This window comes from Aythya marila (assembly GCF_965140915.1).
Source record: "Aythya marila genome assembly, chromosome: 5".
NCBI lineage: Eukaryota > Metazoa > Chordata > Aves > Anseriformes > Anatidae > Aythya > Aythya marila.
The window spans coordinates 16,564,836-16,586,187 of record NC_139046.1 but is presented as its reverse complement, the minus strand read 5'-3'; the positions used below and the strand labels follow the sequence as shown (position 1 = coordinate 16,586,187).

The window sequence follows — 21,352 nt, the reverse complement described above, 5'->3', positions numbered from 1 at the left end:
GGGCGCGGGTTAGAAACAGCGCAGCGAGGGCAGCTCCCTCGGCGCTCCGCCCAGCCTGCCTGGGCGGCCACGGGGAAGGAAAGTCCTGCATGTTCAAAAAAAAAAACAACACCTCCAAAACACAACAAAAACAGCTGTAAAACAACAAAGAAAAATCCCTACCAACCGCCTTTTAGGCCTTTGTTAAGTATCCCCTTGAAATATACCTCATAAATCAGCTATAAACTTCCACACCGCACAGAGTAATAACAATGTAACTGATTTTTGCATAGTTTTTTTCTTTATTACATCCTCTTTTTCTAGAGTATGACTTACAGGGACAAGTTTCTCAACAGTTATGGACTTCCTGGACGCAAATCAGTCATATAATTAAATCATCTTCCAAAAAGTATGTTTGGAAATTAAATTGGCAGTGATGGACTTGCAGGTGTTCTTTTCTGTAGCTTTATATAGTCTTAAGATGAAAACCATAATTGTATTCTTTCAATGCTCAAGACAAGATAATTAATCAAGTGAAAATATTCCTCATTTCATCAACAGTCTTTATTTCCATGTTGTTTCTTCACCAGGCTTCAACTCTCTGTGGGGAAAAAAAAAAAAACAAAACAGAAAAGAGACTAAAATTAGGATGATTTTTGTAGAATAATTTCTAAAATATATAAATTATTCTAGAATACCTTGATTTTGAAAGTTATCTTATATTTTTAGAGGTTTTTGTAATATGCAGAAATAACAGCTAAATGTCACAAGCAACTGCACAGTGCTCATGTAACAGTGGCAAGAATTATATCATCTTACTTTTTTACTCAGAACTAATCTAGGTGACAGCAGAGCTTAAAAAAAAAATCAAACTGATAACATTCCTATGATGAGTCCATGCTATGCAGCATGACTTTTATTTCTGTTAATTGCTTAACCCCATGGTGTAATGTAAAATTAGAACCGATACAGATGATGCACTACATTAAGTTATCTAAATTCTCCCTGAGAAATTTGCCAGCAAGCTCAAATTGTTTACTATATATAATCATACCCTGAAGTGAAGATACAGCAATTGCCAACATAAACATTTGTGTTAATTTAAAAATTCATTACTTTTAATAACAAATTTACACAAGCATTGAGTTAATAAGTGCTGTGATAATTTTAAATTTAAGACAGAAGCTTGCTATTATCCACTAAAATAAAATTCAATGACTGTTTCCCACTGAGGTTTCACAGACAAAATAATGGTTTCCATACTTCATGACTGAGAACCGGCCAGCAGCTAACAAATAACAAGCTTTGGACAGGCAAAGATTTTTGTACTAAAGTGAATATACCTTATTTTTCCAAATTACTTGATTTCAAATCAATAATGAGTTAACTAAAAACTAATTAGGAGCTGAAAAAGATCATATTCCATTTTAAATTGACAAACAACATTAAGATGCAAGATACTCATTCTTCCACCTGTAGAATCTTCAAGGACTTGGGGTTGGGGGGTAGGCAAATTCATACCTACTGAAAATACTTCCCTAACTTGTTAGTTCTTCATGTACTTTATAACTCTGCTTCCCCCAGTTAACAAAATAATGCTAAATGCATGCTACATACACAGTCCCACACATTTTCTCCTGGCCTATAAATTCCCCCCAAAAAAAAAACCCTGTTAGATATTTTCCTTGGAAGTATACTTTACAGTAAGGTTTGAAGTGGTATTTTTACTACAATCCTTGGAGATTTCTTCTTATTAGCGGTATTTCAAAGTTATGTTTGTTTGTAAGAACAGTGCTTGCCACTAACAATACTATACTAAGATTTAGTTAATGGCATGCCATGATAACTACGCTGTGAAGTATGGTTAAGTTTTGTTATTTTAATATGACTTAATGGTTAAGTTTTATTATTTTAAGATGACTTTTTCCTATTCTTATTCATCTGTATGCGTTTACTTTTTATTTTGATCTCATGTACTGCATCCTTCAACTAAGTTTATTTAGATACAAATCAGTCTTAATATTCACAAATGTTTGCTTTTACCTTGCTTCCACAAATAAAATTTATTCATATCAACACTTATAATTGACTGGTGCAATTGATTATTTTAAATCAGTTATATTGGCTAAATGATCAAACAGATAGAATTACACATACTTTCTTTTCACAATTAAGAGCACTAAGATGGGTCCTAATGCTGGGATATTCAGAGGGCATCAGTGACCTACCTAAAACCCATCAGGAATGCTTGCTGAAACTTTTATCTCCCCCCCCCCCCCAATATTTTGGTAGTATCACTGATTTTTTTTTTTCATATTTAAGACTTTTAACAACAGAGAAGTACTTAACTCAACTTGTCAAAATAACTGAATGTACATATTTAAAAGTCATAATTAAAGCAGACCTTCTATACAATAAGCTCTTGTTTCGGAAGGTTGACAGCTTTTCATCGTTCATTCTGTCCAGATAGCATCCAACCACGAATCCTAAGGGAACGAGGATGTGAACCCAGTGATCACGCACAACTTGGGCGAAATTCACCATGGCTGCTAGAAAGGAAAGTATAACAGGTTAAGAGCTGCTAATACATCTGGAAATGGAGGCTGTGGCGTCCCTGGAATATTTATTTACGCTTACTAGGATCCTACCATAGGATAATAGATATGTGGGCCACTAACAGATATGTGGGCCACCGAACACTTCCTATAGGATACATGTTGTTTTCAGATACGTACAGAAGTTTCTTAGAAATAATTCTAACCAGCTCTTGGCCCTGGGAAATAGGATTTTATCCTAAAAAGGGAAGGGAATATCTCTTTTCGGATATTACCGGTGAATCAGTCACACTTAATCGATCAATTTATTCGTTAAAACCTAACCATACAGAAGTTTGCAGCTCTGCAGACCATTAGGAGCGCACTGGTTACACCAAATCCCAGAGACGCGCGCTCTATTACCACTAACCAGCCGTATGGGACCTGACAGCTGGAGAAAACGGCTCGTTTGTAGAAACCCATCAAGCGAATTTCGCCGGCCTTCTCAAACCACAACCTCCCAGCCTCAATGGAGATTTTATGAGACACCGAAGAAGTTTATGACCCGTTCCCGGCCCCAGGGAGAGAAAAGGGGAGGGAAGAGGGGAAAAGACACGACCCCCCCCCCCCCCCCCCCTCACAGCCCGCCCGCCATTACCGATCCTCGCCGCCGCCGGGCCCCGCGCAGCGGCCGCACCAAGGGCAACGGGCGGCGCGAGCAGGCCGGGAGAGCCCACCGGCAGCACAGGGAGCGGGGGGAGCCTCCTCCCCCCCCATCATCTCTCCGGCGGTGGTGCCTCCCGTTCCCCTTCCACCTTCCCTCCTCCTTCTCCCCGCCCCTCACAAGATGGCGGTCGGCGGTGCCGGGGCAGGAGGCGGCGGTGGGGGCGCGCCCCGCGGGGCTTGAGGGCGGCCGAGCCTCGAGGCAGCGGCGGCGGCTCGGAGGGCACCGCTGCGGGGCGACCCGCGCCGGGAGCGGAGGGCTGGGCCCGCTGCCGGGCGGCCAAAGGCTCCAGTGCTCTGAGCCGGGCTCCTTCTCCTCCTCTTCCTCTTCTTCCTCCTCTTCCTCCCCGGTGAGCCCCGGCGGCGAGGCGCGGCCCGGCCCGGCCCCTCCGCGGCGGGGTCTGCCCCGGTGGGGCTCCCCTGAGACCCCAGAGGCGCGGAGCTTGTCCCTGCGCCGCTTCTGGCACTCCCTTATTTTATTTTTTAAGGTATATGTCTAATAAACTTCGAAGCTCTCTCTTAACAACAAAAGACCCCCAAGGATCAAAAGCTGGTATCTGGAAATTAGGGGTTGGCACCTGGCAGCCCTATTGAATGCTATTCACCACCATTGCTATGCGTGCTGTCAGAACTTGAGAGAAATCTAAGGAAAAGGAGGGAGATCTAAATTAATAAACATTTCCTCTGGATTACATAATAAAATGCTTTCTTCCCCCATTCAGATTAGTTTTTTCTGAGATCAAGCGCTTGGACAGAAAAATGACATCGATTATCAAGCTGACCACGCTTTCAGGGGTGCAGGAGGAGTCTGCCCTCTGCTATCTATTGCAAGTAGATGAATTTCGCTTTCTTTTGGACTGTGGCTGGGATGAGAACTTTTCTATGGACATTATTGATTCCCTAAGGAAGTAAGTAGCTCAGACACTTTAAATAGGACTTATCTCTTTCTGAAAGTTTTAAAAATGCTAGTCTGTGGTATCTACGTGGTGATGTTATATCCAAAGTTGTTCTTTTTTGCTCAAAATGCGCTTTATGTGAAGGGGATGATACTGCTAAAACATCTCTAGTAAATTTTTTTCTTTATCCTAATGAGTAACCTCAATTAACTACAGTTCTCAAACTGTTCAGAGTTTGTTTTGGTTTGGATGTTTCATGTTTTTACATATGTTCTGCTCTGCATCAAGTTTATGGGAGGCTGACCTTGGCTTTAAAGTAATTTAGGATGTTTAGCTAAGTTTTAAATGAGAGGCCTTATTGTATGAAGGCTGAAGATAAAGTGGATCAACTCTTGCCCCTTAATTCAAGTTTAACAAACTGTCAGTCTGGAAAACAGCTTCTGTTAGTATCTCAGTGCTGTCAAGACATCAACCTGTCTAGTCTTTAGTACTGAACTCTTGCATGTTTATAGTGAGCTTTCCTGATGCAGAAATTGTTTGCTGGTAAAAGACTGAAACATAAAAAAATCTGTGAAACATAACATATTCTGTGTTTTTAGTTATATATTTTTTTAAAGTAAAATCTAAATTTTGTATACCACTTTTCTTGAGTTATAATTTGGCTTGTTTCAATTTGAAAAAGAAATGTTTTGATTTGATTCTTATCAATATAAAGATTATTGAGACTTGGATCCTGTTATTTGTTTTTTCTCATCTGAAAAAAACTTGTAGTCTGTTTTAGGTTTTTAGATATATAAACGTACCTGCACCAAAAATACTTTTGACTCTTCAGTTAATGAACTTTCTGGTGTCAGAGTATATATTAAGGTCTTTCTAATCAACAATTTAATGTGAAACTTTTGAAAGTTCATAAATGACCCGGGCCTTGAAGTTACATTTTAAGAACTCTCTTGCATATTTAAGTTCTAACGTTACTTGAGAATGTTTGGAAATATCTCTGACTTTTAGTTATGTTTTTTAAACCTGGAAGAATCTGAATTTTCTTGGTTGGTATTCAGACTGTGCAGTTGCTTGCAAAATAGTCATAGCTTGAAGTGTATTATTACTTTCAGAACTCTTTTCAGCAACTTCTGTTGTCCTTCCTTTGTAGGCATGTCCACCAGGTTGATGCTGTTCTCCTTTCTCATCCTGACCCTCTACACCTTGGTGCTCTCCCATATGCAGTTGGAAAAATGGGGTTGAATTGTGCCATTTATGCAACTATTCCTGTATATAAGATGGGACAGATGTTTATGTATGATCTGTATCAGGTATATTTAAGTTCATACTTTAATACACAACATCATTGATGAGGTAGATGGCTCAAGTTCTTGAACATTCTTTGCTTCTTGTTTGTTGTAGTCCCGCCATAATACTGAAGATTTCACACTCTTTACATTGGATGATGTAGATGCAGCCTTTGATAAGATACAACAGCTCAAGTTTTCTCAGATTGTGAACTTGAAAGGTAAAGTTGTTCTGTAAGGAACAGTTTTGATAAACTGCTTCTAGGGTCTCTCTTACTTTCATTAACAGTTAAGGTAACTTTTTAAAAGGAGTATGTTTATGAAGGTTACACATTTTGCAGATCTGAATTCAGTAACATGGTGCCAATCTATATCAGCTGAACACATGGCATTAGTATTTGTATATGGAGGTGGGTAGAAGTTCCACTTAATGAGGAGAAGGCTATGCCAAAGCATATTTAGGCATTGTTTTCTCCTTTTTTTGTGTGTAACTTTTCTTGGAGCTTGTTCACATGTCTAAAAAATACTTATACCTCAGAGCTCCTCAGTAACACAAAAGAAAGTTTTCCAGAGAACAAATAATGTGCAGATACTAAGTTTTAGCATGTGAATGATTTAACGAGGTCTTTGTAGACTCTGAATGAAATTCAGCATAGCTTATTGCTAGGAACTGTGACATACAGATAATCAGCATCTTTTCACTGTTGCTGAATTCAAAGATCAGAATGAGATGGAAACGCAGTTCTTGCACAGACACACATAAGCTGATCAGCAGCAGCTTGTCTCAAAGATGCTGTATCTCCCAGCTCTTCAGTGCTGCCTGCTGAAATTCTTGCCCTGTAATTTGGCATCCCATTTCTATTTTTCTTTTCCATTCTTGAAAGGCTGCTGACCCTTTTTCAAGGTATTTGTAGCATGGATATATCTGTGCTACCAACTTTGACATCTGATAAGTGTTTTAGTGAACAACTGTGTCAAAACACCTTTTTCATATTTAATGGAAGTGATGTGAAGTTTCAATAGACACATCTAAGAAGATAATGTGTGTTCTAATCATTGTTAAAGCTGTGCAGTCATGCAGTTCTAGTTGGTGTCATGGATCAAAGACAATGAGTAATGATCATGGTTGCTCTAGTTTTGCTCTGACAAAGATCAAGGCTACCATGAGTGACAAGAGGCAGCCGTGCATTTAAAAAAGTAAGAAAAGCGGCAGGTAGTGCTGAAAAGATCAGCCATCCCTCCTGACTGTAGCACGTAGACACCTTTCCTTGGAATTCTTTCACTTGCCTGTTTGTTATTCCGGCGAATTTCTGGTTTGTGTAAATTACTTTTTTTTTTTTTTTTTTTTTTTTTTCTGAGTATTCAGGCAGTGACTGATACAGTAAGCATTTTGTGGTGCAGCAGAGAGGGGTCTGCCTTTCACAGCTGACTTGCTTTTCTGGGATGTGTTTGTTATGTAACTTGCTGCTGTTTAGGTCTGTAGTTATAGCAGCTTGGCAATGCCACTGAGTACTGGTGGGAGGTGGCGTGAAGAAGTGCTCTTCACTTTAGTTTCTTTTTCTGGAGACAGAGTAGAAATGAATTGCAAGAAGTGTAACATCATGAAGTTACTGGTTAGATGGCAAGGAGAGAGATGCTACTGATTTTCACTCTTCATTTGATTTTTTTCCAGGTAGTAGTTGTGGAGTTATTTATGTACTTTTTATTTAGAGTAATGGATTTTAGTACGTGTAAGATACCTAAAATATTGAGAGGTTTTTAAAAGACGGTTCTTTTTTGTAGGCAAAGGACATGGTCTGTCAATCACACCATTGCCAGCTGGTCACATGATAGGAGGAACAATTTGGAAGATTGTCAAAGATGGAGAGGAAGAAATTGTTTATGCAGTTGATTTCAACCACAAGAGGGAGATGTAAGTTCAATGTAGCTATCTGTATTTCTTAGATGTGTAAGGTGTGCATCATTTTGTGAAATAAATAGGTACGGAAGTGCCTTTCCAGAAATAAGATGCTCATTTCACATGCATTCAGATTAATTGATTTCAAACAAGTGTTAACTCTGGGTTTCCTCATTCCACTCAGATTTATTTATTTGTAAGTTTGAAGCAAGAAACATCTGTATTGTGCAGTTTGGAAAAGCTTTTCTTGCGAGTTTAAGAAGGAAAATAATAACACAAAGCTCATTGTTGCGTAGAAAGCATAGACATTGATAAAGAAAAAAATGTGTTTTCTTCTACCTTAGACAGTAACGGACAGGATTCTTCTCATGTCCTGTCTTCCTTCTTTAAAATGCTTATTTAAAAGAAGAAAGGCAAGAAAATGAACATTGAAATAAGATAATTTTCCACATTAATATTAATTAATGTCTTGTATTATGTATCAAGCCAAATTTAATCATTGAAACATAGAATTGTAGAATATCCCAAGTTGGGAGGGATGCACAGGAATGATTGAGTCCAACTCCTGGCTCCACACAGGACCTTCCAAAAATTAAACCACATGTTGGAGAGCATTGTCCAGATACTTCTTGAACCTTGACAGGCTGGGTGCTCTGACCATATCTCTGGGGAACCTGTTCCAGGCTCTAATTTGGGTCTGTTCCAGGTCTAATTAAAGTTATACAAAAGAGGCTTTTGGGGAATGAGAAGAGAAGAAAGTAGAAAAATGAAGCTAATTGAAACTGCCTTTGTTCTTACTAATGATCAACTGTAGATATTAAATATAATTTATGCTATGTGTCAACTGCCTCAAAATTACTTGTACATTAGGACTTGGAATCTTTTTAAACATCCTCTTATTCTTGGTCTAAAGTCTTTTCTTTAGGAAGCTCTCTGATTTGTTTATATGTGATACAATAGTTTTCTATTATTGAGGAGTTTGACTTCTGTACATGTAAAAATCTGGAAACTAGCCATTTTATTTTTTTATTGTAAAATGTAAATGCAGAAAGTGAGTTTTGGCCTTTTTTCCACAGCCACCTGAATGGATGTTCATTGGAAATGTTGAGCAGGCCTTCATTGCTTATTACAGATTCATTTAATGCTACCTATGTACAACCCAGGAGGAAGCAACGGGATGAGCAGCTACTGAGTATGTATTCTGTTTGGGGGTTCAAGATAGCAGTAACAGGATTTATTAGCCACTGTAAATTGTTTTCCTGTAAGAAGCTCACCAGCATCTAAATTAAGAATCTTTATCAAAATTTAACAGATTTTGATGGTACCGATTCTGTAGGCAAAACATTTTCCTAAAAACAAAGAATTGTACCCTATATAAAACTGTTTGAAAGTGGGGTATTTTACCCAGGATCATTTGATTACTTAAGGATTTTTTAAATGACCTTTTGTAATGCAATTTTTTTTTTTAAGCTCCATTATACACATTGTATTTATTTATTTTAGAAAGTAATATCAAGACAGTGGGATCTTCAGAACTACCAAGAAAAGTCCAGCTCATTTTAATTTAATTGGAAATGTGGTTTTGGCTCTGTCTTGAAGTTTAATTTATTGCTGAGTTCATTTTGCTTTTGACTAATGACTGTAAGTGTGATACAGGAAGGGTAAAGAAAAACACCACCACCCTACAAACATCGAAGTTGTGGTTTAAAGTGTAAGCATTTTGTTTTATTTTTTTCTAGCTAATGTTTTGGAGACATTACGAGGTGATGGAAATGTATTAATAGCTGTGGATACAGCAGGTAGAGTTCTGGAACTTGCTCAACTTCTTGATCAGATCTGGAGAACAAAAGATGCGGGATTAGGAGTCTACTCTCTAGCACTTCTGAATAATGTCAGCTACAATGTAGTGGAGTTCTCCAAATCACAGGTTTGGTTTGTTTTCATTTTTAAAATGCAATTGTGAAGGGGATAACAGTTTGTATGTTTAAGAGGTTTTTTCTTTTCAACAGTTTAAAGGGAAAAAAAAAGCCAAAGACTGGGTGTTACCTTGTTCTGGAGTTGGTATTTGTCTCTCAGATGTTTTGATCAAGTAGGGCAGTATCTAGTCATTGCTACTGTTGTACTGCTTGATACTTGTTTCTACTTTGTTTTTAATCACAAGACTTGTCAGTATAGAGTGTAGCTATTAAAAAGTACTCGTTTCTGTGGTGTTTACACTCAGCATTATTTCTATTATTTTCACTGAGAAACCTTGATGTAATCACACATTTCACCTCTGTACTTAATATCAGGTTTTTATGTTTTTACAGAGCTTGTGTTCCTATTAATGATTTTTTCTTAATATATATTTTAGGTTGAATGGATGAGCGATAAGTTGATGAGGTGCTTTGAAGACAAGAGAAACAATCCTTTTCAATTCCGCCATCTCTCCTTATGTCATAGTCTTTCTGATCTAGCTCGAGTACCTAGTCCAAAAGTTGTTCTTGCCAGTCAACCTGATTTAGAGTGTGGGTTTTCAAGAGATCTTTTCATTCAGTGGTGCCAGGATTCCAAAAACTCTATAATTTTAACTTACCGCACTACACCTGGAACATTAGCACGATTCCTGATTGATAATCCTTCTGAGAAAGTTATAGATATTGAGGTAAGAATTTGTCTATTTATCTAAAAGTTTTTGTTGTGGGCAGAGTATAAGCAAAACTGATTTATTTTTTTTTTTGACCTGCTGAAAATGCTTGTAGTGGTGGAAGGAAATCTGAAGTAAGTATGTTGCATATATAAAAGGTTAAGGATAAATTTACATAAAAATAGATCCTACATTAGGAAATGCAAATTGTTTTTCAGTGGTGTGGTAGAATTAATACTTCACAGAGATGAACACGAAGTTGCTTTTAAATATTTAAATAGTTAAAAAAATAATAATTATTTATTATTAAACAACACTTCTTACATCTTACAACTTACAGGAGTCCCCTGTGGTTGCAATGATAACTTCAATCCTGATGATGCAGCCTGCTTTTAGTTTTAGATTGGATTGGAAATGTTCAATTACAGTATTAGACTTATTTCTAGATTTCTGTGTTATCCAATGTGATCTGTATTCTAATTTGTTCTGTGGAAAACAAGAAACAAAACTTGATGTTGCTTTGCGTACTAGTATAGCATTTTGCAAGGTTCTGTTTTTGTTAGTTACACAAAGGTCAAAAAAAAAAAAGTGCTCATTATAGAGTATTCGCATTCAGTTATTGAAGAGAAATGTTTCCTGAAGATGTTTTGTCTAAGGAATTTTTGTAAACCTAATTGATTTTAATACCTTAGAAATGCTTTTCTGTTAGTCTCTGCTAATTGATAACATTGTCACGATATTGCCATGCTAAGGTGCCACACATTTACATATTCTTGTTCTGTATGTGACAAACAAGTTGTGTTTGTCCTTGGTACTTAAATATAAATAGTATCTTACCAGCAGTGTACAGGAGAAATGTTAAAATCACATCAGCTACTCACAGTAATGTTAATTTTTATTCTATCTATAAGTTGAGAAGACGTGTCAAGTTGGAAGGAAAAGAACTTGAAGAATACCTAGAAAAGGAGAAACTAAAGAAAGAAGCGGCTAAAAAGTTAGAACAGTCTAAAGAGTAAGTATGTGGGCTGTTGCGTTCTGCTGTTATTGTTAGAGTTGACATTTGTGTGATCAGCTTGATGTGTCAACTGTTTACAGGGATAAATGAAAATCGTAGTTTTGATAGGTTTGTCTGAGGGCATTGAGGAGTCAGAAATGGTTGTCTTTAATGTCGTTAAGATAGACCTGTTTCATCTGCTTTTTGTGCACAGCTTCTCAGATGCATAAATTGTCTTTGCTCTTAGTGTCTGTTACTGTCCAGTCAGTGTGTTTATGTAACACTAAACCTGAATTAGAAAGAAAATTCTTTTCTTCTTGGAATGCCATTTCAGGGCAGATATCGATTCCAGTGATGAGAGTGATGCCGAAGAAGATATTGATCAGCCAACTGTACATAAGACCAAACATGATTTGATGATGAAGGGTGAAGGTAGCCGAAAAGGAAGCTTCTTCAAACAAGCAAAGAAATCTTACCCAATGTTTCCAGCCCCCGAAGAAAGAATTAAATGGGATGAATATGGCGAGATTATCAAGTATGTAGAGAAAGCAATGATAGTGCTTAGTAACATGTAACAGCTATGAAATAGTTCAAAAATAGAAGTAATAAAAATAGAAACCAGCATTCTCTCCCTTGCTACACTGTTATATGCTCTCCTAAACACAGTAACATTTGAATGACTTCTGTAAAATAGTTTGTGCTAAATTTCACAGGAAGCAGAGCACTGGTTCCTGGCATGAGTTTACATCTCTTATGTTGTATTTTTGCTATGGTTTTTCTTTTATTTTTGAGAGAGAAGACTATTTTTTCTGAACTTGACTTTTTTCTACTTTAAATGACACAATTTTGGTAAATTTACTATGACAGGACGGAGCATCTTTCAACCTAGGAAAATTTAGCAATATTTGTAATATTTGTGTGAGGAGTACGTGCTAGAAACCCTCACCTTGCTAATGTTCTGTAGGATATCAAAACGTTGTTTTGAGATATGAAGGTAATATTTTCCAGATAAGCTGTGTTCACATGTGAAAATGTTGAAGGCAAGTGTAATAAAACTGTTAGCACTAACGATTCTAAAAGAAGTCAGTAGTTATAATGAGGATTACTTGTTTCTATACTGTGTAGAGCTTTGCAGTTACTATAAGACTATTAAAAACAAAATGCCTTTCATCCTTTAGACCTGAAGATTTTCTAGTTCCAGAACTTCAGGCAACAGAAGAAGAAAAAAGCAAACTGGAATCTGGCTTGACAAATGGAGAGGAGCCTATGGACCAGGATTTATCAGATGTTCCCACCAAATGTATTTCAGCAACAGAATCCATGGAAATTAAGTGAGTGGACTGGCTTTGTTCCAATTTTTGGTAACTTCATAGCTAGGAGGGTACTGTTTGAAAGGCCAATGTGTTGTAACCAGCATTCAGCTGTTTTGCCTTCTTTCCAGAAATACTTGTTCAAGCTGAAACTGGTGCTTTAAGCTTCAAGCGTTTCAAGCGTTTGGGTTTTTTACATTGTGACAATAGGCAGTGGCTATGTTTATTTCTCATGCAACAAGAGGGTCTTTTGTAGAAGTGCTAATAGGAAATGCATGCCAACGTAATATCAGCTGTTAATAGTGCCTATATTTCACATTCTGTTTTGCTTTGAATTCTGCTTGTCACCTGTGTTATATAAAGGGATAATGGGAGAATTCCAGTACTACATGTGTCTCCTGAGTCTATCCTCCAAGGTCTCTGATGCTAGAGGATTCTTTGGAGCTACTGCCGAGCTCAGTGCTTGTAGGGAAATACAGTGTGTGGGTAGGAAAATGTTGTGTATTGTATTGTTTGCAGCTGTGTATGTATCCAGTGAGTCTTGAGCTTTATGAGCCTTAGTCCATGCTATTAGAATAGTGGCGCGGATATTGTACAAATTAGTTTAAAAAGCTAGCTTGAAATTAAAAAAAGTCATATAGGATTCTCTTTTCTTCTCCAGGTTAATCACAATTATTTTTTTTACTAGTCTTTCTGGGAGCATGATACAGAATCTTATGGCTCTTACTCTTAAGAAATATACACTTTGGTTCCTGTTTGAGGAGAATTGGAAAAGGAAGAGCAAATGATACAATAGTTTGTCAGCACAGATAAGGAAGTGTGTATGTATATATTGCTAGAAAGGATTGAACTTATTCACATACTCTTAAGTCATGTTTTGATAACTATGTAAGTGAATTTTGGGAACTTAGTGTTAAATATATGTATGTGCTGATATTTGACAATTCTTTATTTCATTGATCCATAAAATGTCTTGTGATGACAACTTTTTCTGATGTAGAATAATTTTAAAATTTTTCATTTTTTAAATGAAAATTTTTGATCTAACTTTGAGTGCTTCAAAATATTTTATTTAAACTTAAAAATCTGTTATTCTTTTTTTTTTTTTTTTTTTTAATTCAAACTAGAGCTAGGGTTACATACATTGACTATGAAGGACGCTCAGATGGGGACTCAATTAAAAAAATTATTAACCAAATGAAACCAAGACAACTGATCATTGTCCACGGACCACCTGAAGCCAGCCAGGACCTTGCAGAATGTTGCAGAGCTTTTGGTGGAAAAGACATTAAAGTTTACATGCCAAAACTACATGAAACTGTAGATGCAACCAGTGAAACTCACATTTATCAGGTAAGCTACAGGATTTTGTTACTTGTGTAAGTAATGTCAACTATAATAAAGCTGTACTGGCAGGCTTTCTTATTTGGCTGTTTTTTCGGGAGAGGAGGCACAAAATGCTACATGTGTCCACTTGATTTTGACACTGGCAGCTTTTTTCTGTCTTATGGGTAGGCATTCTCCTTATGCTTAAATGAATGTTACTCCGAAGTGCTTAAAACAAAACTGGAATGTGAGATCAGTCCACCTTTGCCTGTAGTGCAGAAGGCGAAGTTTATGTCCATTGGAACGTCAGTTTGCTTTACTCTTAGTAGATACATTGTGTCTGCATTTAAAATACCACTGTACGCTACAACTGCTTGGAACTCAGGATTCTTTCTCTAATCTCAAAAGGAGAATTAGCGAAGAAAAAAGTAGTGCTTGGAGATAAACACGTACAGTCAGGGGCAAGTTAATGTTAAAGAAATTATTTAAAAAGGTACGTCTGCCTACCACCACCTCTTTTCTGCTCACAAAAAAAAAGTGAGGTAACAATAAAATGTTGCACTTCCTTTAATACATTGTATTTAGTTTTCATTGTTAAGCTCAAAATGAAAAAACTCGGATACTTTGTGTGAAGCATATGAAAATTCATATGGTCCTGATGCAAATTTTGAAGTTGTTCAGAGGAAAGCATCTCACATGCAGTTTAGGTATTTGGTCTTTCATGCCTTCTGTACTTTTAAAGTTAATAGAAAAACATCAGTAGAATTGTTGAAAGAGGTGCTTTTGTGACTTCACAGAGAAAAATCTGTTACCCGTGGAAGCAGAAAGCTCCAGTAACTCAAAATTAACTTGTTTGGAGAATCTTAAAACAGCAGTGTTTTCTGTGGTTTTGTTTGTTTGTTTGTTTTAAAGCTCTGAGGATTGCTAGTGTGAAAGAAATGAGATTTCTGATTTTTCACTAAATATTTGTCTGAATAAAAATTTAATAGCTCCATATTTTGTTTCAGTTTTATTTTATAAGGGGATAATTCAGTCTTCAAAGATTAAAATTTTTTGTTTTCAATTGGAAGCTGTCTGAACAGATGAAGTACATTGGAGACATTGAATTAAAAAATAGATGGGAGTGGGATCTTGGAATCCTAATGTCTGTTGGGTGAATTTTGTTGCAGATAGTTAATTAGTTGCAATTTCATTTGTACAGTTGCAGCCTTGATTCTACTATTGTGATCCTGCACAATCTCATGTGGATAGCAGTCTTTCAGAGTAGGGTTTTAATGAGTTCGAGTCCTGGAATGTGCCAGAGGAATCAGGGTAATGTTTTGGACACTTAGTCTGATATTTACAACATCCCCTCTTGCAATAAAATTTAATTATCATTTTTTAAAGAAGGTTGAATTTTGGAGCTGCAGTTTCATAACCTGAATGTATCTGTGTAAATTTTCCATAGAATTACTAAGGCCAACTGAAGAATCCCTTGGCCACAAAAAAAATCTGATGTTTTAAAAAGCAATGATTGTTCCTGCCATAAATTTAACTTGTTTGTAGTCATATAAGTTTCTTAAGTTAATCGTGGAAAAACAAAGGTTTTGTTCTTTGCTTTTTTTTTTTTTTGGTTTGTTTTAAGTTGACTGCTGATATCAAGTTTATACCATCTGTGTTTTTTAAGTATAGAATGTCTTGTCTTAGAGATACCAAGTTCTTTCTCTTTCCAAAAGACTGAGTCAAAACTGTGCAGAAAGATGGTGAAAGGAAAACTGCTAATTTTGGAAACTTGAAGTAAGAACTCCATGTGTTTTCCATCAAACCAACAGTACTTTTATTTTTGTGCAACCCAGGTGAGGTTAAAAGACTCTCTTGTCAGCTCCCTTCAGTTCTGTAAAGCCAAGGATGCTGAGTTGGCTTGGATAGATGGTGTCCTGGACATGAGAGTTTCAAAAGTGGATACTGGAGTTATTTTGGAAGAGGGAGAGCTGAGGGAAGATGAAGACCTAGAGATGCAAGTGGATATGCCTTCTTCAGACTCTAGTGTCATTGCACAACAAAAGGCCATGAAAAGCCTCTTTGGTGATGACGATAAGGAGATGTGCGAGGAGAGTGAGATCATTCCTACTTTGGAACCTCTGCCACCTCATGAGGTATAGAAACTTCACTGATTTCTTTCTAGTACTTAGAGGTTGACAGTTATGATCTTATTCAAATGAAAGTCTGTTTTTTCATGTTTGGTTTTCTTTTAGTTAAGCCTGCTACTGTTCTTTCAGATTTTAAGCTTTTCAATTAGGATGATCTGTTGCATTCACAAACAGTGCCTAGCACACAGTTACCGACTATCTGTGAATGAGATATTAATGTTTCGTATTTGTAATTAGTACTTGTGGATTTGTAAATCAATTTGTAATTAGTACTTGTGGATTTGTAAATCAGTTACTTATTTACTCTTGAGTCTTGTTCTATTTTGTTGATGCTATAGGAATTACTTCATATACTTGAGTAGAAATACATGTCTTGGAAATTCATACACCTCTGCCTCTAGTAGTGATCTGAGTTCATTAATTTAATCTCTTTATCTTATTCTTTACTCTGAAATGAAAATGATTGCTTGTGTGAATATTATTTCATTTTTCAGTGAATGATTAAAATAGCTTCTAATCCTAGAATTACAATACTGTTTTACAGTCCTAAATGTAGTCTGTTTCAGGGGCTAGATAAAAGTGGAGACATCTCTAAAGTCTCTTCATACTTCTGTGACAGTTGTTATGAATCTGTAGTGATCAGCAGTGCAGCTTACTGCAGCTCTGTCCCTGGTTGTCGCATGTCTCAGAAGAGATCTTCAAGGACAGTTTTCTATGCAATATATGAGTGCAGAAAGAAATCCTTTATTTACTTGACAAGTAATTTCTATGCTATCCTGTCCTGGAAACATCTTGCTGCAAGTAGACAGAAATACAACCTGCTCAGTTATAGTCCCCCAGCCTGTCCATAGGCAATGCTGTTGCCAACACAGTGTTGAGGAGATATTTGGAAAAATGGAAGACAACAAGTAGCACAAGTGTTAAATTTTTGTATGTTGTTTAAAGGTTCTTGGTCACCAGTCTGTGTTTATGAATGAGCCAAGACTATCAGACTTCAAGCAAGTTCTCTTGCGAGAAGGTATACAAGCTGAATTTGTAGGAGGAGTGCTTGTTTGCAACAATCTGGTGGCTGTTCGCAGGGTAGGTGTTCTGTATCTTAAACTCTTTGGTAAATAATATTCTAAATGAAAATTAAATTTCTTGTTAGTGTAAAGATAATAAACTGAAATATGTCTTTTGTTTCAGACTGAAACAGGGCGCATCGGATTGGAAGGCTGTCTCTGTCAAGACTTCTATAGAATAAGAGACCTTTTATACAAGCAATATGCTATTGTCTAAAGGAGGTTCTGCAAAGGTGTTTTTACTTGAACTTGTAAAGATGACGAGGAGTTCTCTCAGTTTTGACTTTTTGTAGTTTTCTAATTTATACAAGGGAGAAGTAATTCATAAAGAATAGGTAAACTACCCTGAACATGTAAATAACTGCTACTGTCACTCTTCATAAACTTACTGGTACATTCCATGTTCTTGACTCTCAAACTGTTATGACTTGCCATCTCCTACATAATACATTCTAAATGAGTTTATGGCTATGAACTGTTCCTCAGGAAAGGTTCACATTGACAGGACGTGTTCTGGTTTGATAGATTCCCTGCCAAAGAGTACGAAGTCATTCTTCTATGCTAAAATAAGATTAAACATGGAACTGGTTTTTGTCCGTTTTGGAAGAGGCTTGAGTCCTTTTTTGTTTGTTTGTTTTAAATTGAGTTCAAGTGGGCTATTAAAAACGTAACTAAAGTTGACTACCTGAATGTTCCCCTAGTGTTCATCTGGCCGTGTCTTAATGTTGTTGCTGTCTGCTCTTGTTTGTTCCAGTACAGCATTTCATATTCTGTATGAAGTATTAATCTGCAGGATCAAAAAATTGCTTTGAACAGGTACATTAAGAAGACTGGAGAAAATTGTCAGGCAGCTTAAAATCTAGTGATTGTGTGCTTCTGAGTAACGTCTGTACAAACTTATTGGATTTGCAATTTCTCGCTTTGCAGAGTTATGCCAACTATAAGATATTTTGAGTTCTAATTTTAATACTTTCAAAGACTGAAGCCTTTATCTGTGCACCGCTCTTTGTTCAGAGTGCCATGAACCAAGTTCAAGAAGATCCTTTATCTGGAGATCTGAGTTCATGTGATGTATTTAATGCTTTTGTGCCATGTTTCATACTATTGCACGTTTTGAAAATGGGATTTATTGTAGCTGTTTATGCTGGAAATTGTACTTACTTTTTAGGTGAAGATGAGTACAGTTTTGTGTGGCTGAATTTCTCAGAAATTAATTTATGCATACAAATGGCCTCTTGAGAGTTTCTTTAATTCCATTTTCTTCCATCTGTGAACCACCAGTTTTGGCAGTGGAGGGTTGCCTACTTGTTTTTACATAAAACAGAAAAGTCATATGTGCTCTCTGTGTATATGTTTAAATAACATCTTTGGACAAAGTGGCAAAAAAAAAAAAAAAAAGCCCTGTGGGCTATTAATGGTAAGATAATTTACCTTGCAATTCATTTTTGACTAATAGTTTATCTGATCTACAGATGATTTATACTGTTTAAAATAGTAACTTGAAATTGAAGTCCATGCTTAACAAAACAAAACAAAAAAATCAACCAAGCTGCTAGAACTAGATGCTAAAAATGTAAAACACTTGAAAATGTAATGCAAAGTGAGAATGTGTTTTGTTACAGGCAATAATCTTGGCTAGTAATGACTAAACAGCTCAACGCTTCTTTGGCAACAGTATATAAAAAAGGTTTATTTTCTATTACATTGACAACTAGAACTTCTTAGAAATGCTCTGGTTTTGTAGCTGTTTTGGAGCAGTGCTGTGTAAATCTTTATGATACTGGGTGCTTGCTGGTGAATACTATTGTATTACTGTTGTTGATACTAATGAACTTTATAAAGTGCATTCCTTTTTACATAATTGTATTGGCCTTAGAGCTTTTAACTTGGAGGCTTGGGGAGGGCAGAGATCACATAAGGCGATATGGAACATTGAAATAAAATTTTAAAACCTTTAGGAAATGGAACTAAAAAAAATGCTGTTCTTAAAAAGGGGGAAAGACAAGACAGCATGATCACAAAACTTTCAATCTTTTTTTTTTTCATAACTTATTGTTTCAAATTCAGTTAAGTTTAACAAATGTTAGTGTTATTAATTGCTAAATCTCCATGTGTCCTGTTAAAGGACAAAGTAGCATCATTGCTGAAGAATAAAACTCAAGTATGAGCATAGCAGCTAATTATTCTGCATTAGTCTATTCTGCTTGAAATAGTCTGGTATGAAATGAGACCTAGGAAGCTGATGTGCAGGACAACAGGAGTTGTCTGAGCTCTGGGACAGGAGAAGGCTGGATTTGTGGGCTGGTGAGCGGGAGGAAGGGGAAGTACAGGACATCTGGAGTAACATCACAGGCTGCAGCTGTGCTGTGAGGCAGGTGTGCTCCTTGGCTACACATTCCTTACTTGGAGGCACTGTGGAAGCGAAACAAATTCCTGTGAATGCTACCTAGTCAGCTATCAGCTTTCTGATAGATTATTATTATTTCGTTGGTTTGAACTGTGATTTGTTTTAAACAAGAATTGAACTTCTCTGTCTAATTTTCAGTTACCAGTCTGGTTCTTGCTTGTCACTGAAATGAAATTAATTTCTGCTCACATCCAAAAAATGTTGGTGCTGCCATGGGCTGTAAGCTTTGTTTTTGACTCCTGCATTTTCTCCATAACACCTACAATTTAATAGGGAGTACTATTCCTAACTTTTCTCTCTATTGTGCTTGAGGGCAAGAACATTAACTTCAATTCAAACCTAGCTTTGGTACTCATGACCATTTAAAAAATATATCCTTCCAAGGGTCTTGAATAATTCAGATTCCAAAGCTGTGTTGACACACAGGAAAGGCTGACACTTGCTGTACCCCACCATCACATTTTGTAGTATTTGTGGGTAAATCTTAATTTTCATATTCTTTTCTTCCTATTCCTATACTACCTTTTAATTGCAGTCAAGCAGTGCTTATTTTGGAATAAACAAGCAAGGAGATGCCCTACAACGCCATTCCCTCCCCCCCAGTAATTATTATAGATGGTTCTATCCCAAAACACATTGTGCAGAATCAAGATTGCTTTAGTAAGGCATGACACGCATTAGTATTTCAGTTGGGAAAGTGGAGTGTGTTGCTTGGGGAAAACACTGCAACCACACTTTCAGAGACTTCAGCAAAATAAATTTTAATGTAATGATCTGAAAAATGGCACAGTGTTCTGTTTCATGGCTGTTACATTTTTTTTGTAGTTTTAAAAAGTTGTTGGTGATGAAGATGATCAACAGTCAAATCTGCTATCCAGTAAACAATTTTAGGTCTTGATTTGAAAACTGTGTAAGGAACTGATGTAAGTTAAAAATCCATTGAAATTTATTTTTTAAAACACTTGGTTTTTAAAAATACTTCAACCCATTTTAGAACTTATCCTCTGAGACTTTCTGATTGTTATGACTCAAGGAGCAAAAAGTGCATCAGTAATATTCACTTGGTAAATGCAACTTGCTGTCGCATGCCTTTTTTGCTGTAAATGCAGACCAGGATAGTTAGCTAAGTCAATGTGAGCAGCACTAGTCTTAAAAAATAAAATAAAATAAAAATACTTTTGAGGTCTGAAATACTTGCTTAATGTAGAAGGAAAATAGAGAAGCAGTATTTTAAATACCCATTAATTGACAAGTATTTTGTCTTACATATAGATAGAATGTGAAAGCTTGATAAATATGGGAGGTATGGGAGAACTATATTGTTTCATGCCGTGTGCTGTAAATTATATTCTCCTTGCTAGGTTATATATTACCACTGTGATACAAAGTAAAATAAATTACAGCATTTCTGTAGAAGAATGTAGTAGAACTTCCAATAAGCCACAGATCTGTTTTCCTTGAAAAGAAGTGTCCGTAGAAGCTCAAAACGTTATGAAGAAGCTAGTTCAGCATTTGAGCTGTAAGCAGTAATAACCTGCCTGTTGTTGCATAATCCTCTTAGGTGATGCAAGCTGGATTTGTGGTTCAACAGCTGAATGATAATGAGCTAAGCATCTGCCAAAAAGCATAGTCTGTCACTGCAGGCTGGTATTCACAAATTTTAGTAATGAGCGCAGAGTTGATTTCAATAGCATACTTGCTTTCTCAGATACTACTCATTTTCAGTGCAGGTTTTCTGAAGTGCTGCAAACCTCTCCAAGAGGTATTTCTGCGGGAGTTCCAAACAATTTTGGAAAGATGGTAGTTTCAGTTTAAAAACAACAAAAACAAACAAACAAAAAAAACAACAACACATTTCTGTCTGATGCAGCCCAAGGTTGGTAGCAGTATCCTAAAATTGGGTTTGGAGAATTACGTAAGAAAATCAAAAGGGACGGTTTTTCATGTGGTAGTGGCTATGGCGCCCTTGCTGATATTTAAGGTGAGGTAAATAAAGCCTTGTATTTATTGTCAAAAAGCAAAGGCATAACTTCCGCAGAAAATTAACTATTCCATCTCCAGCGTGGAAAGGATTTTTTTTAGGTACAATTGCAATTATTTCCTTTGTGGCTAATCAGATGTTAGAAATATTTAAGGTGTCAATTACAAAGACTTAACTTTAAAACACAGATATTAAGTGAGAGC

The 21,352-nt window shown here is 36.6% G+C and overlaps 2 protein-coding genes across 6 annotated transcripts; one reads left to right on the top strand and one right to left on the bottom strand.

The window, feature by feature from the left end:
• Window positions 1-258: 258 nt before the first annotated feature.
• NDUFB1 (NADH:ubiquinone oxidoreductase subunit B1) lies at window positions 259-3,311 on the bottom strand. 4 transcript variants are annotated; one of them, XM_082761896.1, is made up of 3 exons: window positions 3,172-3,311; window positions 2,384-2,528; window positions 259-580 (listed from the first exon to the last, which is right to left on the bottom strand). In XM_082761896.1, exons 2-3 carry the CDS (start codon window positions 2,521-2,523, stop codon window positions 544-546), a joined length of 177 nt encoding a protein of 58 aa, XP_082618022.1. In that variant the 5' UTR covers window positions 2,524-2,528; window positions 3,172-3,311; the 3' UTR covers window positions 259-543. The 4 variants fall into 4 exon arrangements, with proteins under 4 accessions (XP_082618022.1, XP_082618023.1, XP_082618024.1 ...); XM_082761897.1 differs by having other exon boundaries at window positions 2,384-2,525; window positions 3,172-3,301; XM_082761898.1 differs by lacking the exon at window positions 3,172-3,311 and adding an exon at window positions 2,944-3,093.
• On the top strand, window positions 3,259-20,290 carry CPSF2 (cleavage and polyadenylation specific factor 2). 2 transcript variants are annotated; one of them, XM_082761895.1, is made up of 15 exons: window positions 3,259-3,586; window positions 3,959-4,144; window positions 5,283-5,442; window positions 5,534-5,639; window positions 7,201-7,330; window positions 8,392-8,507; window positions 9,055-9,242; window positions 9,669-9,959; window positions 10,853-10,953; window positions 11,270-11,470; window positions 12,114-12,266; window positions 13,373-13,598; window positions 15,407-15,706; window positions 16,646-16,780; window positions 16,886-20,290. In XM_082761895.1, exons 2-15 carry the CDS (start codon window positions 3,996-3,998, stop codon window positions 16,976-16,978), a joined length of 2,349 nt encoding a protein of 782 aa, XP_082618021.1. In that variant the 5' UTR covers window positions 3,259-3,586; window positions 3,959-3,995; the 3' UTR covers window positions 16,979-20,290. The 2 variants fall into 2 exon arrangements, with proteins under 2 accessions (XP_082618021.1, XP_082618020.1); XM_082761894.1 differs by having other exon boundaries at window positions 3,450-3,724.
• Window positions 20,291-21,352: the final 1,062 nt, after the last annotated feature.

Excerpts from the sequence above, each read along its gene's own strand:
- CPSF2 (XM_082761895.1), top strand. The coding sequence starts at position 3,996 with ATGACATCGATTATCAAGCTGACCACGCTTTCAGGGGTGCAGGAGGAG. Across the intron at positions 7,331-8,391 it reads TTCAACCACAAGAGGGAGAT|CCACCTGAATGGATGTTCAT; the intron begins GTAAGTTCAATG and ends TTTTTTCCACAG. Across the intron at positions 8,508-9,054 it reads ACGGGATGAGCAGCTACTGA|CTAATGTTTTGGAGACATTA; the intron begins GTATGTATTCTG and ends ATTTTTTTCTAG.
- NDUFB1 (XM_082761896.1), bottom strand. The coding sequence starts at position 2,523 with ATGGTGAATTTCGCCCAAGTTGTGCGTGATCACTGGGTTCACATCCTC. Across the intron at positions 581-2,383 it reads AAGAGCTTATTGTATAGAAG|AGAGTTGAAGCCTGGTGAAG; the intron begins GTCTGCTTTAAT and ends TTTTCCCCACAG.